The 23,451-nt window shown below is 36.8% G+C and overlaps 2 protein-coding genes across 3 annotated transcripts; one reads left to right on the top strand and one right to left on the bottom strand.

Moving 5' to 3' along the window:
- Window positions 1-1,498: 1,498 nt before the first annotated feature.
- LOC132155072 (calponin-3-like) lies at window positions 1,499-16,100 on the bottom strand. Its single transcript, XM_059563850.1, has 7 exons — window positions 15,798-16,100; window positions 4,372-4,493; window positions 3,808-3,874; window positions 3,552-3,689; window positions 3,337-3,453; window positions 3,036-3,182; window positions 1,499-1,981 (listed from the first exon to the last, which is right to left on the bottom strand). Exons 1-7 carry the CDS (start codon window positions 15,852-15,854, stop codon window positions 1,646-1,648), a joined length of 984 nt encoding a protein of 327 aa, XP_059419833.1. The 5' UTR covers window positions 15,855-16,100; the 3' UTR covers window positions 1,499-1,645.
- Window positions 15,123-21,695, top strand: LOC132155073 (TLC domain-containing protein 4-B-like). Of its 2 annotated transcripts, XR_009437220.1 has the most exons (8): window positions 15,123-15,262; window positions 19,651-19,817; window positions 19,957-20,046; window positions 20,201-20,259; window positions 20,616-20,710; window positions 20,795-20,868; window positions 20,960-21,346; window positions 21,411-21,695. XR_009437220.1 is itself a non-coding variant. In XM_059563851.1 (7 exons), exons 2-7 carry the CDS (start codon window positions 19,663-19,665, stop codon window positions 21,267-21,269), a joined length of 783 nt encoding a protein of 260 aa, XP_059419834.1. In that variant the 5' UTR covers window positions 15,123-15,262; window positions 19,651-19,662; the 3' UTR covers window positions 21,270-21,695. The 2 variants fall into 2 exon arrangements, 1 of the variants encoding a protein (XP_059419834.1); XM_059563851.1 differs by having other exon boundaries at window positions 20,960-21,695.
- Window positions 21,696-23,451: the final 1,756 nt, after the last annotated feature.

Genomic DNA, 23,451 nt, shown 5'->3' with positions numbered 1-23,451 from the left:
TACATATTTTTTTTGATGTTGTAGGTGGTAGAAAAACAAACTTTCTTGGGAAAATGCAACAGTTTTGCGAGAGTACACAAAGTATCTCAGAGGGAAGCAATACTTTGGCATTGGGCTCTGCATTCTATATATTCAGTGCATTAAAAGAGTTGATGCATCTACTTTTTAGCCAATTCATTAAGTGAGAAAAACAGAAAGTGGCCTTTGCTCAGTCCACTTTATGATTTAACGTTACTAATAAGTTAGGAATTAAATGTTATATACTAAAACCAGCAAGATACAGTCTTGTAATTGGTCATCAACAAACCCTATTGCACTTTAATATCCCAAAAGGGATAGTACACTAATAAATGAAAATTCTGTCAACAGTCACTGTATGTTGGGAACCAGTTTCGGTTGCCACTGGAAGAAAAGAAAGTCAGTCAAAGAATTATACATTTTGATAAAACTATCGCTTTAAGGTCAGTGAACACAACAGCAGTACATTTTGGTAGAAATTCCCAACAGCGCAAAATTGGAAAACCACTAACTTCTTCAGTAATACTAAAGCTCTTCCCAAAGCAGGTAGCAGCTTTCGAACTGCTTAAGTGAAGTCACATTTGATACAAAGAGAACGTTGCTAAAGGAAACCTGTGCTGTTCTGGCAGGCAGTCCAATTGAGAGCTGCATTATCAGAGCCAAATTCCACAGGCACACAAAGCAGGGATTATTCCCCCGTCACAGAGTGTTTGCGGGAAGAGGTGGGGGTTTGCTGTCAGTCCTTGTCCTCCAAACCTCATGACTGCTCTGAGATCAGCCAGATGGTGCTAGATCTCTCACTCTTCAGCTCAGTTTCGCTCTCCATACCAACACAAGGCAGCATTCAGACTCGCTCATGCCCCCTTATCCAAACGCAAGGGCTCATCATTTCCAGGATTCATCATTTAGCAAAGATGTAAATCTGATGGGAGTTGATGAATTCCAAATTTATCAGATTAAAAATAAAGTGAAAATGCAGAGAGAGAGAGAGAGAGAGAAAATATTCTGATGAATTTGGTATGTGTGTGCTTATTTACCCACAAAATAATAAAAATTCACAAATAAATGCAACACCTACTGATAAACCTGAAAGACTATTTGATTTAATCAGAATGACAACAGATTTGAATGGAAAATTAAAAACTTTATTCATAAAAAAAAGCCATTCAACAGGACTCAGGACTGACAACTGGGAAGGGGGGGGGGGGGTAATTAAAAAGATGGTCTTAACATATAAGGTCATATGGCACAATTTAGCAAGATGTTGTTTGGTCAAATTATTTATATGGCTGGAAGTAAAACACACACACACACATCTCAAACAAAAAAAACCCTCAAACAATCAGAGCTTTTACATAATATGCCATGAATGACTTTTGACGAACACTTACACTACTTCTCTAACCCATCTTGACTTTTAAAAAGGGCCAAACTTTTAAAACATAAGACTATAGTCTAATTTCTATCCAGCTAATAAAACACTGTATTATCAGAGAAACAATGATATAGGAAAAGCTCCTCTTAACATCCGTTTCTTGTTGTATAAAAAAGGCTAGCGAGAGAAAAAACAACTCGCTCTGTTTATGTGAGGATCCAAAAATATTAATCTGTGCTGAAAGCTTGCAGTTTAATAGTCAATGCCATGGTCATAGCGGGCTCTGTATTCATCGTGGTAGTCTGCCTGGTACTCATCCTGATATTCAGCCTGGTAGTCGCTGTCGCTGATCTCAGAGCAATTGGTGCCGGTGCCCTGGCTGCCATTGCTGTGGATGGTGGGCTCGGTGGGGGAGGCGCAGTATTTGGGGTCGTATATCTGTCTGCCCAGCCCGTACACGCTCATGCCCTTCTGAGAGGCCACCTTGTTGGTGCCCATCTGCAGCGAGATGGTGGAGCTGTCTAGCGGCTGGACAGCCACTTTCTGGTCAAAAATATCCCTCCTGGTGCCAGGGGCCAACATGCCAGCCTGAGGGAGAAGAAAGGGTGAATAAAGTGAAAACTAAAGCTTGACTTGGGCATCCCACTAATGAAATGTCCTGCAGAGTTTAGTTCAAGCCCCAGTTAAACACACCAGAACCAGATATTCAAGAATTTAAGATCACTAGAAACTTCCAGGCAGATGTGTTTGGGGCAGGAAGCAGCAGCTCTCTGCTGGATATTGGCCCTTCAGGAGCAGGATTGGACAGCTGTTTCTCAAGGCCTGGTCGGATTATGTCAATTTCTGTGAAATTTCATGGTCAAAGTACATCCATTGTCAGTAGAGTACCGCCTACTAAAGAGATCACTTCCAAACCAAGCAGCTTTCTAGTGGTAAATGTGGCAAATCTGCATGTTAAAAGTTCAACAAACCTGAATCCGATATGAAATATGAATGGGAAAATGTTTCACCTCGTGTTCCACATTGTGAAAATACAGATTGTGTGGATTCCTATTGAGACAACTGCATTTTCTCTGTGGAATGTTGACATACAAATGTATTTGTGACTGCACTGTTATTCTTAAAGGGTTAGTTCACCTAATAGTGAAGTGTCATTTACCCTCATGTATGTTTGTTTATATGTAAATAAAAGCCTACGTTCTTCCTTACATTTAGCTCACAGATAGGTATTTAAATTAGGGATATTTTGTCTATACTACTTCTGTGAGGTATATTTGGAGTTTCTGCAAGAGGGCACCCTGTGGTAGACATTAGATGAGTTTATAGCGCTCCAAACTACTACACGCCACTCCACACTGGGTAAACATAGAAATATTACTTTTCCTCTCTAAAGTAAACATACAATAATTCATATGCTGTTCTTCAGTGTACAGGAGGTTTTTTTCCCCCTCCACTTTAATGACATCACTGTCAGCTGTCTTAAGTTACTTCAGAGTTTCTACTGGCAGTGAAAATGCAACCAGGAAAATGGGCCAATGGAAACACCTTGGAGCATAGTTCCTTTAAACACCTTGTATAAAAGTCCCTAATGATGACAGAATGTACATTTTTGGGTGAACTATTCCTTTAAATTCACACTCACCTGGCTAGCTCCTTTATTAGTGCCCATCTGCAGGCTGATTGTGGTTTGGTCAAAGGGCTTGTCTGCTTGAGACTTTGGGTCATACAGATGTCTCCTGGTGCCATACGCGGTCATCCCAGCCTGACTTGCGCATTTATTTGTCCCCATCTAGCATTGAGAAAATAAAGGACAAGTATGAATATGCAAAGCATGACTGAGGGAATCTTACTGATGATATCCCAAGATAAAAAATGGTTTTAAAATGTTTCCTAAAGAGACAACAGATAAGAACCAAATGAAGTCAAAAGACAGCGGTCCTCACCTGCAGACCAATCACACACTGACCAGCCTTCATTTTCTCGCCATCGAAGTTGCGGGTGTGCTTGTCCGCATACTTTACACCAATGTCAACTTTTGTGCCCATACCTTTGGTTTTTGCCTTTGAATTAAAAGACGGAAAGTAGCATTATAACAGCAACTCCAAATCCAAGCTTCCTTCTTTCATCATCTCCATTCAAGATGTTTTGCACAACTCACCATGCTGGCCAGAGCAAGAAGTGTGGTCTGGACTTGAGTCATATTCCCGTTCTCAAACAGATCATTGGCCTCAAAGATGTCGTTAGGCTTCAGGCCATAAGCAAGAATGGCTTTAATGAAGTTGCCCAGGTTCTCAAGCTTCAGTGAAAAGAAAAAAATTTTTTCTATTATATTTTTACATTAGGAATAAAAAAAATAAATAAATAAATAAATAAAAACATTGAAACAATACAATAGGTAAATGGGTCTTCCTTACCTTGTGCCAGTTAAGTTTGGAGTGGTTGATTTTCTTAATGGATCCAGGCTGAAGTTTATTAATGAGCCTATGAGAAAGACCAAATATTAATTTTCTACAGAGGGGAGCCTAAAAACTTACAGTATAGGGTCTGAATTTGCATTGACACTAATGTTCAAAAGTTTAGGGCCAGTACTTCCTCCACCCCCCAAAGATGTTCTTACCTTTCCATATATATGGAAAGGTAAGAACATCATGTGATAACATTTCTTTCCATTAAAACGCAATAAAGGAACATTGTGGAATGATTTCTTAAGGGCAACAGCAAACAAAAGAAGGTGTGAACGGTTATGAGTAACACATGGTTATGAGTAACACCTTGGCCAAACTTTTTTGCTTTTGTATTCTGGGTTTCATGCCTGAAATTTAAAATCACTCCACACTTAGGCGCATTGTCAGGCTAAAATAAACAAGGTTGCAAGTGGGTGAAAGTCATTATTTAGAACCAAACAAACATTCCAATGTTTTGAGTTCCTAATCAAACTGAAATGCACATCATGGTTTCTATCATGCTCATAGACTCACTCGCACAGTATGAGCCCATCGTTCAATCCCATCTGGAAGTTTTCTCCGATTGGCATGCCCGTCACATCCTCAATCCAGTACCTCAGCTCGTCCTCCTTCTGCAGGTCATACTTCTGAGCAATCTACAGGGCCCAGAAAGAGAGACTGAAAACTCCTGCTTCCCTAAACAGTTTCACCATATGTTATCCAAGGCCTGCCATACAAAGAAACATGCATTCCAACAGGTCTCTGCACTTTCCTTAAAATACATTTTAGGGTTTTAGAATCAGCATTAGACAATGTCATATTTCAATTTCAGCTGCACGCCTTTTTCCATTTACATGACCCATTGAAACATAAGCTACCTATGGATACGTTCCCTGGTGTTAAACCTACATAACTGTCTGGAACGGAGAACACGTGCATGAAACTCACATGGAAACTTGCACAGTTTCAATTCATGAATTCAGAAAATCCCAAAACAAATGTTTTTTGATTGTGCAGGTCCTGTCATGTTTTAGGGTTAGCTTTGGAAACCAATCTCCTCTTTATCTCTGGGTAGTTTGCACAGGACTGGAGTCAAACGCAGTAAGATGGACTGAAATTAGAGTGTTGCCCTATCTGTGAACTCTGGCTTCAGATGCAGCTCCAGACACCACTACTGCCATCTATACAGCTTCAATTATGCAGTTTTGCATCATAATTAAATCAAGTCACATCAGGTTTGAAATAAAATAAGGCTAGTCCTACAATGTCACATTAAAGTTTTCCATTTCTTTCAACAGGTCTGGTCTTAAATCAATTGTAAATGAGTTGTAAAACATATTGCATTATCAACCGAACAAATGAGGGTTGGCTCCTAACTTCTGAATGACAAGCTGAATGTCTAAAAGGATCCATAGAGGTGACTGGTTGGAGCATGTCTGTTTTTTCTTACAATTCTGTTATGGCAAGTGGGAAGTTTCCTTTGTATAACAATTTTTTTAAAGGCCTTAACATTCATATATAAAAAAATACACATCTAAAAAGGCACAAATCTTTGTCTGGCACTTTTAGAAATTCTCCATTACAAGTGGAGCAATAGAGCATAACAGTGACCGCCCTCTCAGTTTAAGAGGTATTTTCTCCAATTATTTTCTCCACAGGCATTTCAAACAATTCTTCAATAAACAGTTCAATGTTAGGAACCAAACCAATTGACTATAACGCTAAAAACTTTGATTTAAGATAAAACATAACTTAAATATGCAAAAAGAAACTGATGTTACTGCAGAACACCAATAACTTCATTGATTTTAATAAATAATAAATTCATTATTTGGTTACAGCTCAGCTCTTCTGCCTTTATTTCCATGGCAAGAGTGATTTCTCTAACTGATGGAATTCTAAAAGTTCTTTAGGATTTCGTCAATTAAACCTTTTTTTACATTTTTAAAAGGTAAAATGTGAAAATCACACTACCATATATAAATCACAGAAAGATTTATACTCTTCAGAATCATTCTCTCTGAATAAAAATGAAAGGGATTTTCACTTTGTTGTGCTCAATATCCTGTTGTGATTTTTTTTTTTTTTTTACTTTTTTTTTAACGGTCTGTCAACATTACGACAACAGGATATGGGTCTGTGACAAAAACAATGGCAAATCACAGAGGGCCTTCCAAGTGTCACTGTACTTAAAGCCATAATTCTTTAAGGGTCTCCTTGTAGATATCAATGAATAACAGATGGATGACAAGCAGAAATTGGATTGAGACCAATATTGTACCGCATTATTAAAATGTTATTGTAAAGTCTCAAACATAGAAGAAAAAAAAATAGATATAAAATATATAGAAATAGTCATCACTTATCACACAATGCCTCCAGTGTCACAGTTAACAATGAGGATATCAATCAACACTACAAAATAACACTACGCACATCATACGCTGAAAACAAAACCTCTCCAGAGCACTACAATGCTGGAAACAGTCAACCTGTAGGTTTTTCCCGTCTCACTTTACAACAAACCTACTCTTGAGAGATGACATACATCCTGTGCTTTTATATATAGGTCACTTTACACAGCAAACTCATTTTCTAATCAAACTGAAATTACATTTTCCAAATGTGTATAAATTATTTGATAACAGTTAGAACTTCTGATCCTTGCATCAAAAGCTATTTATGACCGTATACAAATGGCAAATCAAATTACTTGTGGATATAAACATGAGATACCCAATATTGGTTTATCAGACTTCATTAAATTTTGCGTTTAGTATTTTAGTCAATATTCGATATTCATTCATGATCATTTTCCCTTAGGTCACATTTCGATTACTTTTGTATCATCTAACACACACTTAACACTGTTAAAGGAGTCATGAACTGCCTTTTTTAATTATTTTGTACCGTTTTCTGAGGTCCACTTATGTTATAATTTGTATTTTCTTTAATCAAAAACATTATAAATGTAGAAGGCTATTTTCAGTCCTGTTTTGACCCCTGCATTGGAACCCTCTGTTTGAATAGGTATGGAGGATTGAAGACTCCAAAAAAGGAAAAGCCCACTGCTATGGTTGGCTAACAGTTTATGTTTGAAAGCCTACATCCTTCATAGATGCACACTGCTAATATTTAGGTCAAAAGTGCATAAATACTCTGTCCACATCAAACTATCTGTAATAACAGACAAAGCAATAGTGATGGACCATGTAATAAAAACAGTTACTCACACTTGTGTAGTGGGACATTAGTCAGATCCAATATAGCCGGCACAGAATCGTCTTACTTTCTAGCTTTATGAAAATCCTGTGTCATATTGTGCCTTGTTTGTACACAAATACACAGTAAAATGAAGTGAAGGACCAAGTTCATACTGATGTGTTCTGGCACTTCATTAAAAATAAACTTCTTCCACTGATCACGCTTTTCTAATGTTGGGATCAGAAGGAAGGCAATGCAAGAGAGCATCTTCTTGTCTTTCTCAGCATCTTCATTGTTTGGTTTCTTCCTAGACCTACGTTTGCTTCTCTCATTGTTTACAATATGTGCCCAAATCGGTGGGTGCGGCCAAACAGGCAGTGATGTAGAAGTAGGCGTTGATCATCTTCGGCGGAGGTGGGGTGTGCAACACGATTACGTCATGAAGTGGCTCATTTCACAAGCTGTTGTTTGGCAGATTGGCTTCAATATAAGCTGATTTTAGAGTAACAAAAAAGTTTTGAGTTCTGAAACCTACAGGATGTTTTTATTAGGGCTGTACAATAAATCACATTCAATATTTAATGATGCAGCTCAACAGTGAACAATGGCTCTATGTAGTAAATGCTGCTCCATGTGAAAGTATGCATGTGATGGAGATTTACCCCGATTACAGAACTGGCTTTACTGACAAGATGCGTATTAAATATTACATGCAATTTATCGTGCAGCCCTAGTTTTTAAGTAGTACAATGCCCTTTTATATGTCAAAATATCAAGGAATTTTGATTTCTCAGTTCATGACCACTTCAAATGTAATCTACCGAAAACCTCAAAATATTAATCTTTCATACTCTCCTTTATAATGTTGTGATGCCTAAATTCACTTGGTGCATTTAAAACCAGATCGATTCCAGCATTTGAAATTTTCTTTTAATTAGACAAAATGTTGTGGGATTGTTATAATGGGTATTGGCCAGATGTTTAATACTGGTGCACTCCAGGTTAAAATATCTTTAACTTCTTATAATACTCAAAAAGAGGTCAGAAGATTCGAGCACAAAAAGCATTACAATGGAAGAGAGAAATGACTTTCAAGCAACAGAAAGCAGAATTCAGCAGAGAATATTTGCTGGGAGGAAAAAAAAAAAATTTGGAGGCCCAAAAACCACATGCTGCAGGTTGATGAGAGCAACAAGATTTCTCCTGAATCCCTCTCAGATCCCATTTCCGGCTGTTACTGCTCTGCAACTAGGACATCGGTGATGTCTTTACATCCAGCTGCAATTTTCTACACAATAGAGCTTGTGTTCCTAAGTGTATACTAGAGAACTTAAGGAAAAAAGAAGACAAAAAAACATGTAGGAGTGCACTGATACATTCTCTGACTTCCAGACATTTGGTCCAAAGTGGAGAGTGAACTTCCTGAAGATAGGGAAAACACCTGTATTTGGCCATGTGAGAACAACATGTTGGGAGTTCTGCTGGCCTTCTGGACAAAATAATGTGGAGAGCAAAAACAGTGCATAATAAAAAAGAAACACTTGCAAGAAGTACTTAAGAAATTCAGTCAGAGCAAGCAGGAGGGAAAGGGTCCAACCCAAAATGCGGTTATGCATTTGTTGAGAAGAAAAATAAAGATCTAATGCTGCAAGAGACCTTGGTGAACAGCACAACTGTTTCTGTTGATCAATTATTCACATTGTTGCTCTGGAAATGTCTAGCAGACCAAATAATGTGGAAGTGAGGTCTGAGTATGCATGTACATATATATGTATATACAGACTACAAGATGTGTTTGCATAACAACTGGGTTATAACCACTAGTCCACTACATATTAAAACCCTGGAAAGCCAAGCAGTAGTCTACTGTGCTTGCATATATGAATTTACTATAGAGTTAACCAAAGTATCGTTTTTTAATAAGCAAGGAAACATTAAACTGATCAAAAGTGACAGTAAAGACTTTTGTTTAAAAAGATTTCCATTTCAAATTAATGCTGTTCCTTTGAACCATTTAGAGAATCCTGAAAAATATGTATCATGATTTGCACAAAAAAATAGTTATTTAATTATATATAGTTAAATGTTAGTTCTCCTGATGATTAAAATTAGTCCATAAATTACTCATCCTCAAGTTATCCTAGGTGTATATGACTTTCTTCTTTCAGACAATCCAGTCAGAGTTACATTAAAGGGGTCATATGATGGGATTTCAAATTTTCCTTTCTCTTCGGAGTGTTATAAGTTCTTGGTGAATAAAAAACATCTTTGAAGTTGCAAAGACTAAAGTCTCAAATCCAAAGAGATATTCTTTATAAATTTAACACTCACCCATGCCCTCCTGAAACAGCTTGTTCTAACACGCCCCCATATCTATGTCAGTATGTGGGAAGATTTGCATAATGCCACCCAGATGTTCACGCAAAGAAAGGTGTACCTTTTATTCTCGTTGTAGTATTGTTGTTGTCGCCGCTGCCACCATGTCGTATAGACACTGTGTTTCACTGTGAAAGCGAAACTACTTTGTTTGGCCTTCCAAAAGAGGATGATATCCGCTTCGTCATGCCTGGAGCTGATCCATGCTGGTCGCTGAGGTAATACATCAACTTTTCACTGTGGATCGCCGAAACGTCTTTCACCGTGGACGAAGCAGCATCCAGCATGGGGTCATCACATGTGGTTGCTGCAAGACCAAGGTATGCTCCTTCGTAGAATCCGCAACATTCTCAAGCTGGCCTTACTGCACACCTAAAATTCGAATGCAACGTTTTTGCATTCGAATGTGGATTTTTATTTTAAATTCGACGAATATTCGATATTCTATTTTTTTTGACAGCCCTAGAATCGCCTATGCGATTTTTTTTTTATGTTGTTGAAATTTCTAGTCGTAAACACAGCCATGTTGAAGCCTGCTGTAAATGTTTTGCATTGTTATGGCAGTCCACTCTGCTTATTGTTTTTCGAAAATGTTGCACTCCTGTTTATCATTGTGCACGTAACTTCACGCCAATAAATCATCCGAAATATTGGTCTTTACCAATATATTGAATCTTTACATTCCTCCTGCCTGTTGTCCGTGGATTTACCTATATTTGGTGTTATTTGCTTTATAAAATTTATTTAGACATGCAAAATTGATTTTACAATTGATTCAATGAACACTTGTCTCAAAACAAACAGGTTTTTTTTTTTTTCACAAAAGTGACAACCCAAGAAAGCAAAGTAAACGGTCTCTCATTTGTAGGTTGCATTGACACCTAGCAGTGGATGCAAGTAAAACAGTACCAAATTTTTTTTTTCTTCTCACCTGAAATTCATGCAATAAACATGTTTTTGACAAAGATTTAAATTTGTTTGTGGTCTATATAGCCTGCATCAAAATGAGGTTTGCAATTATGCGCCCGAAGACACGGGTTGAAGACCCAGTCAGTGACGTCACAATATGCTAATTTGTTTAAATTCATACCTACTTCATCACCATCAACAAAATTTACTTTTTTTTTTTACATTGAAACTTTAAAAAAAACCTAATATATATATATAGACCGACCCCATTTTTTTTTTTTTTTATTACGGTTACTGCAAACCAAAATATTTTTAAGGATGGCCCCAGTTCTGCTTCTCGCGGGAGGCAAACTTTGTCTGTGTGATCTTTGTTTAATGTTTCTTTCTTTGTCGTGTCTTTACACGTTGCTTTGTCGGTGTCTTCCATGTGTTCCACCTTCTTCCTTTCCTTGGTCACGCTCTCTTGTTTAACCTTTGTGTTGTTCTCATATCATTAATTGTGGTCACCTGGCCCCCGTTTACTTTCCTCCTTTTATATTGTTCCGTTTCTTCCTCTTGTGTTGGCTGGTTTGTCTTGTACTCTAGAGACAGTTACTGACTTGTTTATTGTCTTTTTTATCTTCATTGATCTTGCTCATATTTACTCATGATGTTTCCTTTAGTTGTTCATCAGTATCCTTTCTAGTCTTGTATTCTTGTTATTGCTTTGATTTGATACTGGTAGTCTATTCTTATATATTTCCTTATTTGTTAAGTTTTTCCATTTCTTCTTTTTCGTGTGTTATTTTTGTGCCTTTTATTACATCATGTTGTTTCTCCTTGTGTTGTGCCGAGTTGTGTTTTGTGGTCTTGAGTGGTGTCTTGTTGTGTGTTCTAGTGTGTTTGTGCTGTGTTTTCACTCTAGTCCTGCTCTACCAGCCTGACGCCTGTATCACAAAAACTCTGTTTGCAGTATGTATGCAGTCGATCAAACATAATAGATGCACTTGTGGAGGTAGAAAAACAAAGTTCTTTAAAGATGAAGTGTGAATGCTCTAATCCAGGGGTGCCCAGACTTTTTTTGCGTGGGGTTCTTCTTTTCAAATGACAACCTTAGTGAGATCTAATAAGGTTGAATAATTAGCATACTAATTCAGTTCTTATTTAATGTAATTCAATCCCCTTTGAGTTATATTGATCTTAATTCCCTTATTAATCGTACAAAAAAATAAAATAACGAAATCGGTATCGGCAGTTTGCTTGTAAAAAAATTGGTATCGGAATCGGCCATGAAAAATCATGATCAGTGCATCCCTACAAATGGTACCTTTAAATCACTTTGATGGAACTTGCGCCAACAGTTGTACACAGAAGCAGCTCCGTGAGGATGACGTATGAGGTGTGAAGACCAATGCTTGTTAACAGAAGCAAAGGAAGCAGAGTTTCCTTACTTTAGCAAAGTCTTTCTCCTCTTGGCTTATATCGAAATCCTTTGACATTCTTCTTTACAAATCCTTGTTTTGTACTTCTACTTAGTGACCATTGTTGTGATCTCTCCTCTGCGCTTCCGCATTCGTCACTTCTGAGCACCGCATGTGCAAAGCCGATCCTCATACGTCATTCCCCTCATTCCGAACTGCTTCCGTGTACAACAGTGAGTGCAAGCTAGATTAAATTGATTATTAGGTTTTAAATATGGTTATTTTTCTTACAAAAATGTATTGATTAGCTACAGGAGGACTTTGTCCCCCACCCCCCTCCGGAACTGTGCAAGACACTTATTTCATGTCACATCTTTTGTACTGATTAATTCCAACACCCACTGAGTAGGGGTGTGCGATATGATGATTTTTTGATCATGGACGATAAAAATCAGCGGTAGAGTTACTCGCTCATTAATTGCAAGTGCTTTTAAATGTTTCATTCGTGCATGCTTTATACAGAGCACCGCATACACCTGAAGCACGCTCACGCTAAAGCCTGTCAAACAGCGCATGATTACTGAACTTGTCTATATTTTCACTAATATTGTCAAAACACACAAGGTTTACATGTAGGCTTAATTTGGTTATGTCTAAAATGAAAGTAAACAGTTGAGCGAAAAACGTATTCGTGCCTGAATATTAGATGCGTGCAGGTCTTAAAGGGACAGTACGCCTATTAAACATGCAGCATACTGTCATTACTGCCAAGGGATAGATCACCCTAAAATTTCATTTATGTCATCATTTACTCATGGTCACATTGTCCCAAACCTGTATTAATTTATTTATTGTGCTGAACTCAAAAGAAGGTTTTTTTTTTTTTTAATGTGGGTAACCAAACAGTTGCAGGTCCACATTGAATTTGATAGTAGCAAAAAATACTCTGGAAGTCACTGTGGTCCAGCAACTGTTTGGTTTTCCACGTACCTCAAAATAGCATTTATGTGCAGAAGAAGAAAGAAACTCATTCAGGTTTAAAACCACTTTTGAGTGAGTAAATGGTGGTATAAATATAAAACACTATGACAGAATTGACAGACAGCTGACAGAATTTTAATTTTTGGGTGAACTATTCCTTTAATGTTAATAAAACAACAAAACAGAGAAAAATCAAATCACTGCTCTTGACTGAAGAAATTTCATACAGTTGCTTTAGGAATCAGTTCATATAGTATTTTATTTTTATATTTGTTATTTATTCATTTATTTTATATTCAATTTTTTGAATGCTCCTGCTAAATACACCTATTGTACCTTAAAATAAAGCACAGTTGTTTTATTTGTACGTGTAGTTGTAATGTGCATCTTTGTCATTCTTTTATCCTCGTTATAAAAAATAAGAACAGAGACTCAGACAACTTGCAAAATAGTAAAACCGACATGACAAAGAATTGTGATATCGTGAATAATGATATTCCTAAAAAAAATAAAATAAAATAAAAATAATTCATGATTTGATATGTTTTTCATTAAACAGCTTGAATGATTAAATACCTTTTTTAATAACTCCGACTGGATTCATCTAAGAAGAAAGTCATATACACCTAAGATGACTGGGGGGGGGGGGGGGGGTAATTTATGGGCTAATTTTCATTTTTGGGTGAACGAACCGTTTAAGCAGCATGACTGTTTTTAACATTGATTATGAGAAGAAAAGTTTCTTAAGCACCAAATCAGCTTATTAAGAATGGCATCCTTCAGAAATCATTACAGGAATAGATTACATTTTAAATATATTACAACATAAAACAGTTTAGAACAGTTAAATTCCAATAATATTTCACATATTTTTTTACATTTGATCAAATAAATGCAGGCTTGGTGGGCTTAAGAGACTATATGAAAAAATAAAAATAAATAAATAAAATAAGTAAAAATTCTTAAAACCCCAAACTTTTGAACAGTATGTATATGGGTCTTTAATTTTGTGTCTCATCACTACGCAGTCTTTCTTCTTGCAGAATAAAATAATTATATCTCAAATCAATGTGTCACTAAGATACAATATCTATTTAACATACTGTACGATATAAATTCTACATAACCTATTTAAATTAAAAAGAGACCGCAAATCAGTGAACCGAAAAATGGATTTCAAAAGATCAAAACCACTGAAACAAAAAATGAGCCAAAGAAGAGATACGTGCCAAAGCTGTCAAATAATACATTCAAGTTATTGTCAAGTATTAATTAAGAGTTAAAGTAATATATATATATATATATACACACACACACATATATATCTATCACACACACGATTTGAGTGGTATACTTGGCTTTCAAAAGAATGTCAGTAATGGAGTGTCCTAAATTCACTTAAAAAAATATTTGCATGACCCAAATGAAGTGCTAATGAAAGTCAGCTGAGGTTGAGTGTCTTCACACCTCTGCAGATGGCACAGGATTCAAGAAAGCATCACCCCACTGTGGTTTACCCACCCTCCCACTCAATCAGACTAAACACACACACACTCTCTTTTTCTCTCTCTCACACACACGCTTCACGAAATACATGGTGTTTTGGAATACTGCTGAATAGACCTAAAATGAACAACTGCAGACACTAAAGGGACATGTTTTCTGGGTGCTCTTCACTGAGATAAGCAAGTAAGACCATGAGGAAGTGTGTAACAGTTAAAGGTCTTGGCTAACATAAAGGCTGCATGTTCAAGCCCAGGTGTGTGAATGTAGAATGGATGTCCTTGAGCAAGACTGTTCATCCCAGGTTGACAAGACTGTCATTAGCACAGGTCATTAAATAAACGATACACTTAAAAAAAAAAATAAAAAAATAAAATAAAAAGACTAAAAGGACTTTACTTTCCTGACATTGTTTGCACAATTTTGATGCAATACAAAAAAAAAAAACTGATATGTTTATGTGACCTTCAATCCATAAAACGGAATCCATGATGAACAATAAAATCCATTAATAACAATAAAAGTCACTGCAGATGGGACACTTTCCTTTGCATTCAGAATAAAAGCCTCAGTGTGATTTAGTGTGACAGTGTAACACTCTTTTATTGAGAAAACCCCATTTGAGTGTGTAGCTACAGTCTATTTTAGACAACGAACCATTTTTTTTTTAATACAGAGATTCTACCTACAAAATAGAGTAAAATTCAGTTATACATAGATTAACATCGTCCTTTAAAAATGAAAGAAAATAACAGAGGGTGCACGCGCACCTCACTTAAGTTTCCATACATTTCCACTCAAAGCAGAACAAATTACATCGCAAACTCACGAAATATTTATTATACACACACTGTCGCTTATTTAGGATGATAATGACATTATTTAATAGGTTTCACGTTTTGTTTTGTTTTTTGAAGTTTCTGTACAGATAGCAGCAGCCTCGTTGCTTTCTCTCAGAACTGGAGCTCCACCCAGAGCTCAACAGAAAACCTCATGACCCACCAACAACACACCAGGCTGCAGGCAAGCTTCTCCGATCACAATAACACACGGTAAACTTTATTTGCGGCCATCAGAAGTCGGTGCCTTGAAAATGACAAACAGCATCTAAACATGGCGTAAACCCGTTGCGTGCACAAAAGAGAAAGTTTCATTCATTGAAAAGTCGATTGGTGCAAAATGAAACCCGGATTATTTTCTACTTTCATACTTGCAATAGAATGAGCATTCGTCTTTCATAAAAAATAAAAATAAAAAAAAATAAGTAGCAGTAAACCAAAGGATGCATCGACACCAAAACCTCAGAAGTATCCAATCACAGGAACCAGGTGAAAATGAAACAAATGGCTTTCTCTCAAAAACTAACAACATTTAGCCATCAGAAGTACGTTTAGCACTAAATTATACACATTTCTGATTCTGAACATATATGTGATGTTTGAAATAATAGGCAATCATTTAGATGTGAAACACACTTTCATGCCTTTGAATTCACGCATTTCAGTGCAAGGCAAAGACACATCAAACGCCATTTCGTCGCTTAACTGGCGTTAAAGTACACAACCTGTAAAATAATTCAAACCTTACCTTACTTCTCACTTCAGCAGATAAACCATATGTAGGGCCCTTGTTGAACTGAGCCATTGTTGTTGTTTTTTTATTTTACGTCGATTTGCGCAAAATAAATGCGGTTTAACCTCCCGGTTTCCTATTTGGTTCCTCTTATTCGAGAAAATATGCTTTGCAAAACTTAAAAAGAGAACCGACAGAGTTTAGGCTAGTCAAATATGACTGCCGATTGTCCCAGTTGAGCGGATGCGCTGCTCGGTAAAGTATTAAAGAGAAGCAGAAGGTCTGCTGAGTGCGAGCGAATTTACGAATTCTACTACGTCGAAAGTTGTGAATATAAATTAGTAGTTGTGAATATAAATAAGGTTCCTTGACGCAACCTAGTGTACCTTCCTGATTGGCTGAAATGAAAACGATAATTTGTGGCGCCGGTGAAAAGCATGAGGTGCAGATGAGGTGGAAGTTCAGGTCATGAATATTAATTAGGCTGAGTGCTGCACGCTACCGGAAAGTTACTGAGCGACGTCAGCTGACTTTATTAATATTCATAACTAGCCCTCGTCGTAGTACGAATTCTTGTAATTATTCATTCCTTCAAAATGGTAAAATTCCTATTAAATCAACTGCAAACTATATGTAATATAGTATATGCAACTGAAAGAGTAATTTAAATAAAACAAAGAGAAAGGTTTTTCTAAAATAATAATACACATGTTCATTTAAAACCCTGCTCAGTCAACTATGGCACTTTTATTAATCTACCTGTGATCAAAGCAATAGAAGATCGTTCTTTGTGAATTTATTATCAACATATGTAGGCTGTTTAGTACATGCTAAAAATACCCGAAGGTGGGTTTTTTTTTTCACCATGTGTTTCCTGAGCCTCTGTTTACCGGAGACACTGCTGTCCATTAACAGGAAACAACAAGAAAGACTCAATGCCAAAAAGAACTCATCGCAGATATTAAATAGATTTCTATCACATTTTGAATTCCCGCTTGGCATTTTGGGTTCAGCATTCAGTGTCACGTCGTGTTATAGTCTACTATAGTTAACTTTTCTCATCACCTAAAATGTCTTTCATTTCTGAATACAGATGTGTTTGCATAGACATACACAACTTTTTTAAGCCCCCCTTTATAATCAAAATGGAAAGAACCGTCATGCCTCTAGACATACAATTAATTAAGGACAGGCCAAAACACGGATACTAATGATATAGTGGACTCCTGTTTAGCCCAACACTATAGCAATCAAACAAAGAAACTGTCGGTCATTGTAAGTGATTGTTCCCAGACTTATGGTTGAAGACAAGAAAAGCACAAGATCTATTTCCACATAACTTAAACATGAGTAATACTTTACCATTAATATCTGCATATGGGTTAGTATTGCATTTGTATGGAAGTAATGGAAGCCCATTTCTGCCACATAAGATAAAAAACATGCATTGGTAAATCATATTTATGTGATAAATAGCTAAAACTGTGAGATAAAAAGTCATAAATATGAGATAAAACTCAAAATCAACATAAAAAGTATAAATAATGACATTAGTAACTTAGTCACAATGACTTATCTAAGTCTCAGACTTTGTATATCATAATTATGATTAGCATGATTAGTTTTTACCTCATAGTTTAGACTTTTTGTCATAACTTATTTTATATCATAATAATTTTTTCTTATAATTTGGACTTAAGTTTGACTTTTTCATCAATATTTTATATCTTAATTAAACTTTTTTTTTTTTTTTTTTTCATTTTATAAGTATGACTTTTATCTCATAATCTTTTTATGTCATAATTATCATTTACCAAAGCATGATTTTTCTTCTTCTTATGTGGCTGAAATGGGCTTTCATGGAAACAGTAGAGCAATTGACATGAACCGAATGGTCACACACGGATTAATTTGTTAAATCTCTTTATAGTTTGCAGTCTTTAAGTAAATCATGTTTGCAGTCTTTCAGTAAATCATCAGGTTACATGAAACCATTCGTATTTCACTCAACAGGAAATGAAAAGGGATGTTTTGTCAGCAACAGAAATACCAACAACAGAACAGAAATGTTCTGTCTGGAGCGTTAATTTCACACAGTGTCTTTGCTTTTAGTTTCCAAAGTCTTGCTGTGTAACCCACAATACACATTTAGGTACTACATCCCTTTTATTTTCCATCAGCAGAACTCTTCTGGGGCAAACGGTTCATCAAACAGGAATGCCTTGTTGCTCCGTCCCTGAGGCACAACATCCAGATGGACTCAACAACAACAACAACAACAACAACAACAACTGTGCTTTAGAGGGCTATGGGCTTTTATTACCTGAAGCTGCAGGACAAGACTAATCGCTCTGCCCTAAACTTGCTCCATTATGGCTCTAAAAACAAGAAACCCCTAGAGTGTTAATGCTGGGGGGATTTTAAATAATGCTAGGGTTTATTTTGTTTGGTAAATAGTTATAGATCTGGTTTATGCTGAAGTTAAGGATGAGGATTCAGGAAATTGAGGATGACAGAGCTGATCTCGCTGAATATACAACATTCGTTTACCAATAGTGTACTTGTTCAGATAGTATCAACCACCCTCTCCTGGACCAACAAGTATGCCTGAAGCTCTTTTGCTACGAGGGAGAGAGGGATAGAGAGAGAGAGAGAGAGAGGGATATAGAGAGAGAGAGAGAGAGAGAGCGAGAGAGAGAGAGAGAGAGAAGATAGTCAAGTGGACGTCTCACTCCATCTAGTGGTTCCTCTATGCAGTGAAGCTCAGTATTCAAACATAAAATTACACTGGAAAGCTGCATACAAGAGAAGGCACTTACTGAATTAATATGGAAATTGGAGAGGGAGAAGGCTCTAGGATTTGCATTTGCAATCTCTCCGCCATCCTCTCCTAGGTGAACACCTGAGATTCGCAGATCTCTTACCCTGCGTTTGTCCTTGTATCCAGCTGTGTTCACGCACACTCTCCATGGCCAGTTCAACATGGGTCTTTCATAATGGAAAGGGTAAGTCTGATCATGCATTATGTTGACTCCATTATTTTTTTAAGGAAGCATGCAGTCGTTTCATAGTCACCAAGAAGCAGGACAGATTGAGCGGCTGCAAGAGAAAATGAATGGCTTAACCAATGAATCTGACAAAGAAAATGATAAAGATAGCATGTCCTACTGATTATTTGGCCCTTTTTGTTGTTTTGCTCCTATTGCACATATATAGTCCACTTACTCACATTTCTAAAATAAATTCCATTCTTCTCTGCATTTCTCTTCTTTTCTTCCTTAGTTGTCAAATATACCTGGCAATTTATATTACAAATGTGTTGATTCCTTGACAAATTTTTGTGAGTCACTTCAGATAAAAGCGTGTTCTAAATGTAACTGTACATGTCAGAAAATGTATAGCCGGAGTAACATGTGCACGCTCCCTCAGCCAGGATAGAAGTTTGTGTATGCAGCACAAGCCCACACAATCAGCTGTTTCTTACGGGACGCCGAGATCTCTGGGATTCAAATGCATTTCAGACTGCACAAAAGCCATGCGTGGCTCCTATAAATCACAGATGGAGCAATCTGAGACGTGTTTGAGTGGGCTGACCTCTGGATGGCTGTGCGGCTGTGCGGCATACGCAAAAAAGCATCTGTATACTAAGGGATTTGGCAGTAGAGAGGTACTGCGGCAGCTCAGGTGACGACTGGGGCTTTTATGCTCGCAACTGGTCTGGACTGGAGTAAGGAACATTTGATTTTGTTAAAGAGTGCTGGGGGCTAGGTGGGTGATCATTATGTGTTGGGCTGGGGGGGGGGTGTTAATAGGAGATTTATTGCTGAATGTTCACCGCCATCTTGCTCTCGTCTCTTTCTTTCTCTAGGGCTCAGCAAGCATGGAGCCTCTCAGCCTGCAGGTGCTGGTGGTTGTGACAGGGAGCTTCCTGGGCTTCCAGTGGCTGTTCCACAGAGGCAGCCCTTGGTTGTCCGAGAAGCTCTGCAAAGGCTTCCTCAGGCTCAAACCTTCACAAAGGACGGAGTGGAACTCCAGGTGTCAGATTTATCTTAAAGCATGTTTTATTGTTAACTCTTAACTTAAATTATAGCTTAATAACTTAAATTAAATTACTTATAACTGAAATATCTATACACTCGCACTGTATTTATTTATTTTATTTTTTTTCTCAAAGGGCCGTCTCAACAGTACACGCCTTAGTTGTGGGACTTTTCTGTCTCTACATATATATCTTTGATGAACCTATCCAGAAAGACCCAGTCTGGTGAGGATTTGAAGATGCAGGTCATTACAAATATGGTGGCACAACTTATGCCACATAGTGTGGTTTCTGTCCTGAAAGTATAATCTGAATCAGGTGTTTTTGGTGGTCTCACAAACACTATTTGTCTTATCTTACCTCTAATTTGTGATTACAGGGGAGATGCCACACTGGTGAAGCTAAATGTGGCCATAACCTCAGGCTATCTTATATCAGGTGGGTGGAGGCTTAATGATGTGATGCTATATCTATTAATTTGTGCATAAATAAATAAATAATTAAGTTTATACACTTAATGATAAACACTTAAATGATACAGTTCTTCTAAGATTAACTTTTTTTCCATTTCTGAATTAAAATTCATAAAAAAAATTTAATTTCTTTTTCAGCATAATCATTTATTATTACAGTATTTCTTTGTAGAAAAATATTTTTAACAAAACTGCTTCATTGCAGTTTAAAAATCGATTGATTTATTTGCTTGTTTGTTGGAAATAATGATTAAGATGTGTACATTAATGTGTTTTTGCTTTTAACTTAATGGTTAACATTATGTGTTTCTTTTTTTTCAGATCTTCTGCTCATGTTTACTTCATGGGAGTCAATTGGAGAGAAATATTTTGTCTTACATCATTTTGCCGCTCTCTATGCATACTACTATGTGCTGGTAAGTTGTCTTCAGCAGGTCTGGTGTACTATAACTTCCTCGAGATCTACAAGGTCAAATTGTGCTATTTCTTTTCTTCTGCAGAGTCAAGGAATATTGCCTTACTTTGCTAATTTCCACCTACTTTCAGAATTCTCCACTCCCTTTGTAAACCAGCGGTAAGTATGACCTAAAAATCCAGCTAAAAGCATACAATGAGACCGTTACAGGAGCTCATTTTCTCATTGCATTATTTTATATGTCTTTCAGTTCATTTTTTCACATGTTGGGCTACCACAAACTTTCCAAACCGAGTCTGGCTAATGGTGTCGCTATGACATTTACATTCTTCTTGGTGAGGATCGCAGTCATTCCAGGCTACTACAGCCATATGTACTTGGTCTTTGGTACGGATGACTTCAACCGGTTACCTTTGGGGGGCTGCAGTGCCTGGGTTATTTCCAGTGTGTCTTTGGATGTCATGAACATCATGTGGATGCGCAGAATCATCCGCGGATGTCTCAAAGTCCTTCGCTCGGCCTGGTCGAGAACTGAGATGGAAACTAAAAAGACAGACTGACATGGAGATACAGACAAAAAATTTACACATCGGAACACAAACCTTCCATCTCGTTTCATGTCCAACCTGATGCTGGAGTGTAAATGCCATTTGTGTTTTGTTCTTCCTGCTGCTGTAATGCTTTGGCATCATAATTGTGAGTTTTAAACTGAAAACAAGCGCTTGGAAAATCATTTATAGTATTAATAATGACTTCCATGATGTCATCTTAAAGTATGGGCTCAACAGGAGGAATTCAATCACAGGCGCACCTTTAAGTTGTAAGAAATCAGGTGATGATGAGACCGATCACATGTACAATCGGGACAACAGTTGTGGTTGCACTATTTATTATAAAGCTGCTATTAAGATCAACCAACTTGCCTTTATGAATGTAATTAACAGAGCAACAGCACATCTGAACTTCCACCACGATACACAGTGTGTGCCTGTGTAGACCATGAAAAACTAATTTTTGACTAAATATGGATAGGGTTATACAAACAGAGGAAATATAATGGCCATTATAAATGTAGTGGAAATGTAGGTAAAATTTATGGGTTAAAGATCCTGCCTTTTGCAGCTCCGCACTCTCTACATGTAATTATTGCATATATGGAGAATACTATATGAAGATTATTATGTATGTCTGGAATGGGAAATGTATCAGGTGACAATGTTATGTGTGTTTCTGAAAATCTATAACTTGATGCAGCCTTGTATAAGCTTTTTGCTTGTATTAAGTGGTTTTTTGGTTGGATTTGGAATGATGACAATAATTATACAAACTTCAATGAGCTAAAGTGTTTCAGGTTATTTATCATTAATTATGTAATAGATATAAATATGCTATTAAAAATCAACAATGATATGATTCTTGAAAAAGGTGTGAGCTATTCCGATTAGAATAAATTTCTACAAATTATGTGATGTCAAAAATAACTCATGTAAGTAACCGAAGAGTTGTGTTTTTGTGGTGTGACAATGTTTTAATCCGAGTAAACAACTTAATTTTAACATGTTGTGAATCGTTTTTCAGTGCGAAATCATACTTGTCACTGGAAAAACGTCCCCAGGAAGCAATTGATGGAAAATATTAGAATATTCATTGAATAATATAATTAAAATAAGTTACTGATATGTGATGCACTTTTAATTAAATAAGGTTATGTCATATTTAAATAAATTTATACAAAAAATCTGAACTCTCCAATACTCTAGGGGGCAGTGTGCATGCGGCTGCCCGACTGTGTCTCTCTCACACACACACACACACACACACACGGCGTCCGTGAGGGCAGGAACCGTGAGGGCAGAGGGCATCATGGTGACTGATTTGGGCAGTGCTCCACCACAGGGCTGTCCAATGCATCGAGATGTTAATAAAAGTGAGACAACAGTACCTCAGTATTTAAAATAATCAGTTATGTGGAAAAATCTAGACCAGCCCCCCGCCCCTTCTTTTTTAATAGGGCTGCAACAAATTATTATTTTTGATTATTTATTTGATTTATAAGATTAAATAAAAATGATAGATTATTAAAAATATACTTTTTGCATTAAAATTTTAACTCGTTATTTACAAAATATAATTAAGTATCCTGACCAGTGTTTGTCCTCCAAACGATGTGCAGTTTGAAAACAAATGAAAACAAATAGAGTGAATGTAGCTAGCCATGTAGGATATGCTATAAATTATGTGCACAAAAGATTAAAATGTATACTTTACCTTCTAAAACACAAATAACTGATTACTTGCCTTTAAGTAAAAGTTAATAATAAAAGAAAATTAGTGCACATTGTCCATAGAAATATGTTATTCATTGCTGTAAAGTGGCATGATTGCCAGATGTTTGTTCCCATCATGCATATGCAGTTTATTAATAATTAAATTCATTGTCAATTATTTTCATTAGAAATTATCATCAATTTTATGAAGAGCTCTTTAACCGTGCTCATAGAGATCCACAACCCTGTAAAGTTTATTTCCAACATGCTTCAATGCACTCGGTTATGATTTTCAACCTTGATTAGTTGGTTCAGGTGTGTGTTGGATCAGGGCTGGAGCAAAACTCTGCAGGACAGTGGCCCTCCAGGAGCAGGCCTTTTTTATTGATTAGTCGTTGGAGCCCTCATATACAGAAACTTCAAAAATGTGTATCATCTCCTTTTCTTCACTATTCTTACTATCTCCAACAGGTAG

The sequence above is a fragment of the Carassius carassius genome, chromosome 12, assembly GCF_963082965.1.
Source record: "Carassius carassius chromosome 12, fCarCar2.1, whole genome shotgun sequence".
NCBI classification, from domain to species: Eukaryota; Metazoa; Chordata; class Actinopteri; order Cypriniformes; family Cyprinidae; genus Carassius; species Carassius carassius.
The sequence above is the reverse complement of the archived record's forward strand: the minus strand, read 5'-3'. Positions and strand labels throughout refer to the sequence as shown.